Source organism: Schistocerca nitens, chromosome 8, assembly GCF_023898315.1.
Source record: "Schistocerca nitens isolate TAMUIC-IGC-003100 chromosome 8, iqSchNite1.1, whole genome shotgun sequence".
Lineage (NCBI taxonomy): Eukaryota > Metazoa > Arthropoda > Insecta > Orthoptera > Acrididae > Schistocerca > Schistocerca nitens.
In genome coordinates this window covers 311,660,301-311,672,444 of record NC_064621.1, presented here as the reverse complement: position 1 = coordinate 311,672,444, position 12,144 = coordinate 311,660,301, and the positions used below count along the sequence as shown (strand labels likewise).

At 39.1% G+C, this 12,144-nt stretch overlaps 1 protein-coding gene across 2 annotated transcripts in view; it reads left to right on the top strand.

The window, feature by feature from the left end:
* LOC126199333 (phosphatidylinositol 3-kinase catalytic subunit type 3) overlaps positions 1 to 12,144 on the top strand; it is a 102,510-nt gene that overhangs the window by 20,883 nt on the left and 69,483 nt on the right. For both annotated transcript variants that reach the window (XM_049936184.1, XM_049936183.1), the window contains exon 8: positions 1,537 to 1,722. In XM_049936184.1, coding sequence (XP_049792141.1) covers positions 1,537 to 1,722 — 186 coding nt within the window. The remainder of the gene's footprint in view (positions 1 to 1,536; positions 1,723 to 12,144) is intronic.

The following is a 12,144-nucleotide window of genomic DNA, read 5'->3' as shown; positions in this document are numbered from 1 at the left end:
ACAAAGGAAGTTGGTTACAGTACACTTGTTCGCACACTGCTCGCCAGTGTGGGATCCGTATCAGATAGGGTTGATAGAAGAGATAGAGAAGATCCAACGGAGAGCAGCGTGCTTCGTTACAGGATCATTTAGTAATCGTGAAAACATTACGGAGATGATAGATAAACTCAGTAGCTCGGTACGGGCTTTTTTGAAGTTTCGAGAACATACCTTCACCGAGGAGTCAAGCAATATATTGCTCCCTCCTATGTATATCTCGCGAAGAGACCATGAGGATAAAATCAGAGAGATTAGATCCCACACAGAGGCATACCGACAATTCTTCTTTCCACGAACAATAAGAGACTGAAATAGAAGGGAGAACCGATAGAGGTACTCAAGGTACCCTCCGCCACACACCATCAGGTGGCTTGAGGAGTATGGATGTAGATGTAGATGACTAAGTGGTAAGAGCATCTGTGCCTAGTAAGCAGGAGACTTGGGTTCAACTCTTGGACTGGCACAAATGTTCAACTTTCCCCATTGATTTTAATCAATGTCCACTCACAATCAATTCTTTTGTGACTTAAAACAGAAATTTATGTCAGCTTGAGGATCAACTGACAGGACACATCCTAAGGCATGAAGGAATTGTCAGTTTACTAATGGAGGGAAGTGTTGGGGTAAAAATTTTTAGAGAAGGACCAAAGAATGAGTACAGTAAGCAGGCTTAAATAGATGTAGGTTGCAGTGCAGATAACTAGGCTTCTGCAGGCTAGAGTAGTTGGAGAGTTCCAACAAACGAGTCTTCACACTGAAGAAGGGGAAGGCTGGCCAGCAACAGTGGTACCCCTGCTTAAAAATGTGAAACTTCCCAAAGCTGCTGATATTCTCAGTTAAATGTGCCTTCTAAACTTTTCAGTTTCCACAATTTATTTTGCAAATGCTATATTGTGAGTTAAATAACACTGCATTCAACAAAGGACAGGTGCCTCTAGAAACATGAAATAACTGATTCAGTGTAATTATTTTTCAGTGTTTGCAAAATTTTATAGGGTGGTGAAAACACTTTCATAGATGGTGGACTACGAACTTTTTAGTGGCTTTTATAATGCAGAGATCTTCTACAGCTGTTATCAGAATTCTGTTTGCTCCCTACTCCACCTGCAAATGGAAGGATTTAGGTGGCAGGCCAGGTGAAACTTGTTGAGTATAAATATGACTGAAGATATGCCAACATATTACTGAATCATCTTTTAATTTGTGTCATAATGAAAGCACATCATCCCCAGTGTGGTGAATCTGAGTAATGGAAGAAGAATTTTCATAAGTCTGTAACTGATACTGATTTCAATATAATGTCTGTAATTTTCTTTCTTGCATGTCCGCATCCCCCATACTTTTCATTGTATTAATTCAGATCCTGAGACCATGCATTCACACGTATTAGACAAGTTTCTGTGTTTAATATCTACATCATTTCCCTCAACCCTATTGTCACTAGTCAATATTTGTTTTATGTTCAAATCCATAAGCTAACTAACTTTTTATTTGCAGGCACTCACAAAATTCCTCAAGTGTGTAAATTGGAAACTGAATGTGGAAGCACGTCAGGCCTTAGATATGTTGAAACAGTGGGCACCTATGGATGTAGAAGATGCACTGGAACTTTTGGGACCCAATTTTACCCACCCTGCTGTAAGATCTTATTCGGTTGGCAGATTACAGCAGGCTCCTGATGAGGTAAGTTTGTGGGCTACAATGTCTCTAGGTTTTTGTTGTGAGAAGTTTTCAGTGGCCTGTGATTTGCATATTAATAGTCTGTATCCAAATGTATGTTAATTGTCAAAACTGTGCAAATAAGCCAATACTTAATCAGATTATGTACTAAATAATTTGCCAAATGAATTACATCTTTTATTTGATTCATTAAAATGTGTTAGTGGTAAGTGTGTCACTATTAAGGTAAAAAATAAACCTAGTGGAGAGTTAGTTAATTCTACCATCTCATTACCATCGCAAGCACTGGGTATAAATCAATGACTATTTGGTACACTGGTGAAACATTGTCTATCTCACAGTGGTATTTTCATGGGCCCCTTTTATCAAAAAAGATGATGGAAGTGCATCGGTCTTAAAGTGAGCTATACTCCACAAATGGGGAAAGGGGGGATGGCTTTGACAGTGGCAACCGCCACACTGAAATTGTTACACAGCCATTTCTGATTGCATTGGAGCTGATACTCCCCAAGACCTCCTTGCTCTTTGAGAGACCTGAATGGAACTGTATAATCTGTAAAACCAAAATTAAATGTAGTTCATGATGATAGTAAGGAAGTTCTCATGCCAGGCTGGACTAGTTCTTCTGATGAATTTAGTGAAAATAAGAGTTACATGATTAATAATCCAATGTGCACGCCGTGTGCATACCGGGTGGAGTCATTCCAGATGTGGAAAGGGTCCTCCCATATGCCATGAAGAGCACAGGGTGCAGCCAACTGCAGGTGGTTGCTCACGTCGGTACCAGTGATGTGTGTCAGTTTGGATCAGAAGAGATTCTGTCTTGTTTCAAGCGGGTAACGGAAGTGGTAAAAGACTGCCTGTCTTGCTTGCAATATGAAAGCAGAGCTGACCCTTTGCAACATAGTCGACAGGACCGATTGCGGACCTCTGGTACAGAACCGAGTGGAGGGTCTGAATCAGAGGCTCGGGCAGTGTAGGCTGCAGATTCCTCGACTTGCACCAGAGGGTGGTTGGGTTTCGGGTTCCGCTGAACCGGTCAGCTGTCCACTATACACAGGAAGTGGCTAAATGGGTAGCAGGGGCTGTGTGGTGTGGACCAGGCAGTTTTTTAGGTTGGAGGGTCTCGGCAAAACACAAGAAGGGCTTCAGTCCAAAGGGTGCAGGCTCAATGCAGGAGGAAAATAGATACAGGAACCACTGGTATAACAGTTGTAAATCGTCGTAGCTGTGTTGGGAAAGTACTAGAGCTCCAAGCGCTAATAGAAAACACTGATGCTCAAATCGTTATAGGCACTGAAAGCTGGCTAAAGTCAGATATAAGCTCAGCCTAAATTTTTGCGAAGAACCTAAACACAGTTGGCTGTGACGTGTTTGTTGATGTCAGTAATAGTTTAACTTGTTGCGAAATTGAAGTAGATACTTCCTGTTAGTTAGTATGGGCAGAGGTCACTGATGGCAACCGGAATAAAATAATAATTCGATCCTTTTACCGACCTCCCAATTCAAATGATACAGTTGCTGAAAGGTTCAAACAAAACGAGTTTGATTTCAAACCCGTACCCGACTCGTAAGATAATAGTTTGTGGTGACTTTAATTTACCCTCGATATGTTGGCAAAAATACATGTTTAATTCCGGAGGTACGCACAAAATATCATCCGAAATTGTGCTAAACACATTCTCTGAACATTATTTCGAGCAGTTAGCGAATAGCGAGCGGTTGTGAAAACACACTTGACCTCTTAGCAACAAATAATCCTGAGTTAATGATGAGCATCAAAACCGATTCAGGGCTGTCATAGTGAGATTGAATATTGTAATCCCCAAATCCTTGATAAATAAACGAAAAATATACCTATTCAAAAAAAGCAGATAAAAATTCACTTTCGCCTTCCTGAGAGACAATCTCCACTCATTCCAAATTAATAATATTAGTGTAGACCAGATGTGGCTTATATTCAAAGAAATAGTATCGGCAGCAATTGAGAGATTTATACCAAATAAATTAACAAACAACAGAGCTGATCCTCCTTGGTACATAAAACGGGTTAGAACACTGTTGCAGAAACAACGAAACAAACATGCCAAATTTAAACAGACGCAAAATCCCCAAGATTGGCGATCTTTTACAGAAGCTCGCAATTTAGCACGGACTTCAATGCAAGATGCCTATAATAGTTTCCACAGCGAAACGTTTGTCTCGAAACCTTGCAGAAAATCCAGAGAGATTCTGGTCGTATGTGAAGTATGTTAGTGGTAAGAAACCATCAGTGCCTTTTCTACATGACTGCAATGGAGATACTATCAAAGACAGTGCTGCCAAAGCAGAGTTACTAAATACAGCCTTCCGAAATGCATTCACAAAAGACGAAGACGTAAATATTCCAAAATTCGAATCGAGAACAGCTGCCAACATGAGTAATGTAGAAGTAAATATCCTCAGAGCAGTGAAACAACTTAAATCACTTAATAAAATCAAGTCTTCTGGTTCAGACTGTATACCAATTAGGTTCCTTTCGGAGTATGCTGATGCATTAGCTCCAGTCTAATCTAAAAGCCGTAAATTCTACTAAATACCTAGGTATTACAATTACAAACAACTTCAGTTGGAAGGAACACATAGAAAATGTTGGGGAAGTCTAACCAAAGACTGTGTTTTATTGGCAGGACACTTAGAAAATGTAACAGACCTACTAAGGAGACTGCCTACCTTACGCTTGTCCATCCTCTTTTAGAATACTGCTGCACGGTGTGGGATCCTTACCAGATAGGACTGATAAAGTACATCGAAAAAGTTCAAAGAAAGGCAGCATGTTTTGTATTATCGCGAAATATGGGAGAGAGTGTCACGGAAGTGATACAGGATTTGGGCTGGAAATCATTAAAAGTAAGACGTTTTTTGTTGCAATGGAATCTTCTCACAGAATTCCAATCACCAACTTTCTCCTCCGAATGCGAAAATATTTTGTTGACACCGACCTACATAGGGAGGAACGATCACAAAGATAAAATAAGGGAAATCAGAGCGTGTACAGAAAGATATAGGTGTTCATTCTTTCCATGCACTATACAAGATTGGAATAATGGAGAACTGTGAAGGTGGTTCGATGAACCCTCTGCCAGGCACTTAAATGTGGTTTGCAGAGTATCGATGTAGAATAAAAGAGCACAGACATGCCGTATTGAATTCATAGTTGCCAAGAAGGGACTTGAGACAATATCTTTTTCTGTCCTGAGAAAAGAACTGGAAACAGAGGAATTTTACAGTCTGTGAAACAGATTTGTTACCATTCTATTTTCAATGACAACTGTATCATGTGAAGTATCCCATTTTAATGACATAACCTTAAAATAGCCAGCTGAAGTCAAATGACATAGTTCCTTCAACTTCAGCTATCATGTGGCATCATGCAAAGAAATAAGGCCTAAATATTACACTTGGTACTAGTGGGAGGAACATATAAATCAATACAAGAAGGAAGACAACATACTTCCATTTCAACATGTCATTCAGTTCTGTTCAGAGATTATCAGAGCAGGATTAATTTGGTTTGGTGCAATGCATTGAATCCATAATTATTGTGCATTACTTTGACTGCCAGTTGTATAGTCAAACGAATTGGCATCAAAGAGTTCATGGATGGGGACAGGAAAGTAAGATTTCATGAACTCTGTCAAGAATGTTAGTCTCCTTGGAGAGCAGATAGTTCTGCCTGTCAAATGTTTTTTATTCCAGTCTTTGATCACAATATCAATTCTTTAGATGACCAGTTTCAGTCTGTAATGACCATCCTCAGATCTACAATATACAAATATATACACCTAGTGAGCAGTGTGTCTTTCGACATAATGTAGCAGTACATATCACAATATACTTTCATACAACCAGGGAAATGTACAGATAAAATACGGTAAAACATACCTTTTTTACACTATGTCCTAAAGTGATAAGGCCATAATGGCATCGTCAAAACATATAAATATAATCAGCACTCATCGTAATATAGATCTAAAATAAGGTGTAGAATAGGCCACATTGTCCACATGGTGATTATTGCAACTGGCTACTGAAGTAACGGTAGCAACCAGAAAACTGTTTCCCTACATCCTCCCTAGATGTCGCTTCTGTGGGCTTAGATGAAGTCATCGTTTATGCAAAGAACATAATCTGATAAAACACATTATGTAAAATACATCTAGCAGACCTTTAAAATTGATACCTTTCATGGAAAGCAATTGTGGTACATTAAAAGGCGAATACAATTATCCATATAAAATTATTAAGAGGGAATTATATGAAGAGAATAGGTCTGACCCTTTCTATGGTAAATTTATGATCAACAATTAATATACATAATACATTGCCAGTAGCATGCTATAAATTGCCTATGGAAGGTAAATGCCTATATGACAGCTGAAAAGACAGATCAATGATCAGTGCCCTCTGTTGGGTTGGCCACCAGGATGTTATGTAGGTGCGCACCGGTTGTAAGAACTTAACCACTAGAGGGCTTTACATACATTGTGTTATGTCTCCCACAGAAAACGTTTAAGCAACACATTAATTGTCAATAAATAAAATTATATAGTCTGGCTATACATTCCATGAATAGGTAGGACAGAATCAATTGCAGGTTTAGAGAGACTAATGTATCAGGGTGTATACGACCTGGGAGATCCGGGAAAAACCTGTGAATTTTTCCATCCGGGAGAAAACCGGGAAAAACCTGGGAATTGTTTAGAATTCCGGGAGTTTTTCATTGTTTTAGTTTTCAGTTAAATTTTTGTGATTTTGACTGATAAAGCAATACTCTAACAATGGATATTATTGTATCCCGCTACTGCAGAATGATACTGCAGCAACAAAACATGAACAGGAGGGGAGGGGGGGGGGGGGAACTTAAGTTGCAAAGGAAATGCGCCGTATACAGCAACAAAACAGTGCTTGTACAAGCGTCTGCCAACAGTAAAGTGTGTCAAAGGCTTTAGGAACACTATGCAATGCTTTATAACAACAAATTGCCACCGATGAGGGTGACGTGACAACTGTTTAGATTGGTTTGAGCAGTTGCGGGCAGGCTCTTGCGCATGCGCAGTTGAGTCATGTATGCGTAGTACCTTCTCCCGCTTCTGGTTACGGAAGTGTGGCTGGGCGCCACTACTTAATATTGCCCCAGTTCGGAAATATTATAGATCAGAGGCTGATGCACAGAGCAGTCAGAATTGTGGTGGGGAGGTGAGTCGTCTCCACGTGACCTGTGTTTACGTTCAGTGGTTTTGTTGTTTCCTCTTCGTTTATTGCTCGCACGTTAAATGATAACAAAACGGATTTTTGTGGCCGGGAGCTATCAAATGATTTAAAATACGTTCGCATAATTATGGCAGGCTAAAGTATGTTAATAGTTTGATTTTATTTCCACCTTTGACAGTCAAGCATTAATCACCTTACAGAACAATGAAGCTATTTTTGCTGGTTTGCTAAAGAGATTTGGCTTTTATTAATCCTTTCTACTGAGGCAGTCAATTTATTTGAAACGAAGTGTTTAATTTCACACTATTGGCTAGTTTTAACTGTTCGCTTCATTTCAAGTGCACGTATGGCATTATGCTATAATAAAGAACCAAACATGAATACTGGTTCTCCAAGAAAATTTACAGACGGGTGTGCATTTTAAGCTGAATTATGCGCTTTAGTATGGTTCGTGAAATCCCGACGCTCTTGAAGTATCCTTTGATGTCTCGTTTCTTTTATGACATATGTAATATCTTATAATGTTTTACACGTACGAACATATGGGCTTCCTGTGTCATCGTAGCTGCGCAAGCGCGGTGACGCCAGTTATCTGGCACTTTCTTGCAATTGCTGAAATGAACCTATTTCTAACAGGTTGCGGGAAAATATTGTGAATGGTGGTTTGAAAAGCGTTACATTCAAAGCAGATTTCCTTTTACGCAAGATGAATTATGTGTGAGAATGTACAATGAATTTTTAATCACGAAGCATTTGACTCTCATTTAAAAATCAACTCTTTGAGGATGACCATTTAGAAGTATTTCGAGCCCAGAAGATGAGACATTTGCGTTGTTATTAAAAATTTTACTGGCCCATTTGTGTGTGTATCTTAAAGTGCAACATGTGCAAAAAAAGATCAACATTATATGTGGAAGCTTAGCTTCTTTTCCAACTTATTAATCTTAGAGACCAATATTATATGTGAATGCTATGTATATTAATTTAAGCCATTAACTTTTCTTATTTGTGTATTTGCGCTACTTAAGAGTGATCTTGCTATTGGCTGACTACATCACGTGGCCTATTGCTGTCATCAGCTGGCGAGATCACGTGAATGAGCTATGTTGCTTAAAAAAGCGCATCGCAATCTGTTTCAATGCTTCGGAAAGTGACATGCGTTATTTGGTGGAATTCAAATTTATACCTTCGTACTACGAAAATATGCAGCGTACATGTTGCTGCACATCAAAGGTCTTTCAAAATGTGTTTTTCCTCTTAAGTTTCGTTTTCTAAAGTGCCGGGAAATTAAACGTCGGTATATAAAACCATAAACATTCAAAGGATTTATGAATTTTACAGTGCCGAGGAAGAGTATACTGTCACTTAACACGGAAAAAGTGTATTTTGATCCGGGAGAAAGTGTATTTTTAACCGGGAAAAATCTGGGAAATTTTTTTCCTTGTCCACGTATACACACCCTGCGTATGGAGGTAAGGCAAATGCCTACTGTTCTAGACGTAAATCATCAAGTAAAGCTAGATATAAATATGCGAGGCATTATTTGGTTATCGTAACACGTTATCAAATAAAGCAAAGTAGGCGTTGGGCACAAAATCGCTTTGTACATTGGGTACCCTAGTGGGCTCACGCTTTTTGGCTTTGTAAATTTCCAACTCTTCCAACAAGTTGAGCGCGTGACCCTTCTCTGCCCTGTGTAGAATACGCATCCAACTGTCGATATTGCCTACAGTGTGGCCGGTTTCTGCCAAATGCATTCCCAATGCAGGTTTGTTATGTGCCCCGGTTGTATGAAAGTATATTATGGTACGTATTGCTATATTACGTCGAAAGACACACTGCTCACTGGGTGTATATATTTGTACATTGTAGATCTGAGGATGGTCATTACGGACTGAAAGCGGTCATCATCTAAAGAATTGATATTGTGATCAAAGACTGGAATAAAAAACATTTCACAGTATTAGGTCACTGTTTGTATACGTGACTATGTCGCAGTTGGTGAAGTTCTGTCTGTTGTCCAGATAGGCACCCTGTATATCTACATCCACACTCTGCAAGTCAGCTGACGGTGTGTAGCAGATAGCATTTTATGTACCACTGTCATTTCCCTCCTTTATTCCATTCTTAAAAGGTCTGCAGGAAGAAAGATTGTTGGTAGCCTTCTTTGTGAACTCAAATGTACCTAATTTTATTTTCAAACAATGGAAAATCGTGGATGGAATGTAACAATACCAGAGAAGGAAAGTTGCTACTCACCATATAGCGGAGATGCTGAGTTGCGATAGACAGAACAAAAAGATTCACACAATTATAGCTTTCAGCCATTAAGGCCTTTTTCAGCAGTAGAAACACACACACACACACACACACACACACACACACACACACACACACACACACACAAATGCAAACGCAGCTTGCACACATGTCTGCAGTCTCAGAGAACTGAAACTACACTAATTTTATTTTCATGGCCTTTATATGAAATGAAATGTTTGTGAGAGGAAGAAATGTATCTGTTGACACTCCTTGGTCTGAACACGTTCTGAATTTAGTGAATTGCACCATGAGGCACAATGTGTCTCTGATTAGCACAAGTGACAGCATACAAATTTCAGAGTAGCTGAGTAGTCAGCGTCAAATATTCACTTATGAGGGCAAATATGTGGAGCATAAAAGGAAAAAAATTCAAAAGCATTGCTCATTGTGCCTTATGTTCAGAGCAAAGTGTTACGGAATGGAAAAGACCCACCATGGCATAATAGCTGTTAGAAAACTGCTCCTTAAACAAAGAAAGCGTCATCAGAGATTAAAGAGAAGTCAAAACCTAGCTGACAAACAAAAGCTGAATGAGGGGCTGAATGAACTGAAAATGAGCATAAGGAGAGCAATGAGAGAAGCATTCAGTAATTTTGAAAGTAAAATTTTGTCAACTGATATGAGTAAAAATCCAAATAGGTTTCGGTCTTACTCAAAATCAGTAACAATATTATGCAAGTAATAAATACTAAAATCAGTAAATGGTTTGGAATTGTCTGTCCATTCACTTAGTGACTATACTGGCTCTGGAATGGGAGATAACAGAAGGCCGAAATACCGAATTTCGGTCTTTCGAAATGGTTTTACCATGGAAGATTGTAACACAGTTCCTTCTTTCAATCCTCACACAAACTTCGAAATGGCAGATATTGAGATAACCGATTGTGGAATAGAAAACCTGCTACCATCACTTAGTAACGGAAAGGCATCAGGACCAGATGAGGTACCGGTAGAGAACTACAAAGAGTGCATGAAAGAACTTGTCTCCCCCCCCCCCCCCCCCCCTTCTTGGCAGAAGTTTATTGGAGATCGCTAGAGCAACAAAGGGTCTTAGCAACCAGAAAAGCTCTAGTCATTCCTGTTTTCAAGAAGGACTTTAGGACAGGCGAACATAATTAAAGGCATATATTGTTGATGTCAATCTGTTGTAGAATTATGGAACACATTTTATGCTCGAGAATTACGATGTTTTTGGAGATTGAAAATCTCCTCTATAAAAATAAGTGTGGATCCTGCAAACAGATCTTACGAAACTTAGCTGACTGTGTTACTCCAGTGCTTTGGTTGACGTGTGTTCCTTGACTTCAGGGAGGCTTTTGACATGTCCTGCACTACCTTTTAGTGGAAATAAGAGGTTACTGAGTACTGGTCCAGATTTGCGACTTGATTAAAGACTTCGTTGCAGGTAAACATTGCTCTGAATGGAACAAAATTAATAGAGGTAAAGGTAATTTCCAGAGTACCCCAAGGAAGTGCGACAAAACAGTTATTGTTTACAATATATAAAAGATGAAGTAGGAAGTGTCAGAAGCTCTTAAAGACTGTTCACAGGTGACATTGTTGTCTATAAGAAAGTAACAACACTAGAAGACGGGATAAATTTGCAGAACAACTTGCAGAGGATTGATAAATTGAGCATACTTTGGCAGCAGTTGACCTGAACATAAATAAATGTGGCATATTGTGCAGACATAGAAACAAAATCCAGTAGTGTACAATTACACTATTTATGATGAACTGCTGGAAAGAGTGTCTACCTTAAAATATCTATGAGTAACTGTACAGGAAGACTTTGTGTGGTTGGCAACATAAAAAAAATGTAGGAAAAGCAGATACCAGACTGTTTCATAGGGAGAATCTTAAAGAAATCCATGAAGGAACTGGCTTATAAGGTCAATTTCTGAGTACTGTTCATCAATGTTGGGATCCTTACCAGACAGGCTTATAACAGAGAGATAGTATGAGTGGCACCCTTTGTCACAAGATAATTTAGTCTGCACGAGAGCATTACCAAGACTGTCAATGAACTCCAGTGGCAGATGTTACAAGAGAGGGATTGTGCTTCATGGACAGGTTTGCTATTGAAATTTCAAGAGAACTCTTTCTGGGAAGAGTCTGACAACATATTACCTCCACTCACATACATCTTACGAAATGATCATAGCAAAAACATTTGATAAATTAGAGCTAATACTAAAGCTTACAGACCATCATTCCTCCCACATGACTTTTGTGAGTGGAAGTACTCTCCTCAACACAATGTTACGTTGTATGCAGCATATGATGTAGATGTAGATCTTTGTTTGCTTGATTAGGCCTTTCTGATACAGGGCCCAACTGATAAGTAATACTACAGTCTCTGTTGAATGAGTTTTCTGAGGTAACTTCTTCATGGGTGGACTATACTTTCTGAATATTCTTGCTGTAAATGTGCCTGACAATGCTCTCATTTACTGACCTACCCAGCAAAGATCCTTAACTTACATTCATACTCATAACTTCAAACTGCCAGTACCACTGTTACTCTACCAGCCATACAGAAGCTCACCCAAGTTCCACGTTGGACCATCACTTTTATGAGAAAGGTTACTCTGAAGATATGACTTAACTGCAGCCTAAGGGTTGTTTCCAGAATGAATTTTCACACTAAAATTTCTGTGATTCTACGGAAGCAGTGGATGGGTACTAGCAGGTTTGAAGTTATGAAAGCAGTTGTGCCTACATAGTTGATTTAACATTGTCCACAAAAATGTAAAGGTAAAAGTTAAAGCCCCAGGCAACTCATTTTTAACATGCAGAGTGTTTCTTATATTCTTTGTTACAAATAAATTATACAGAAATAAACTAAAT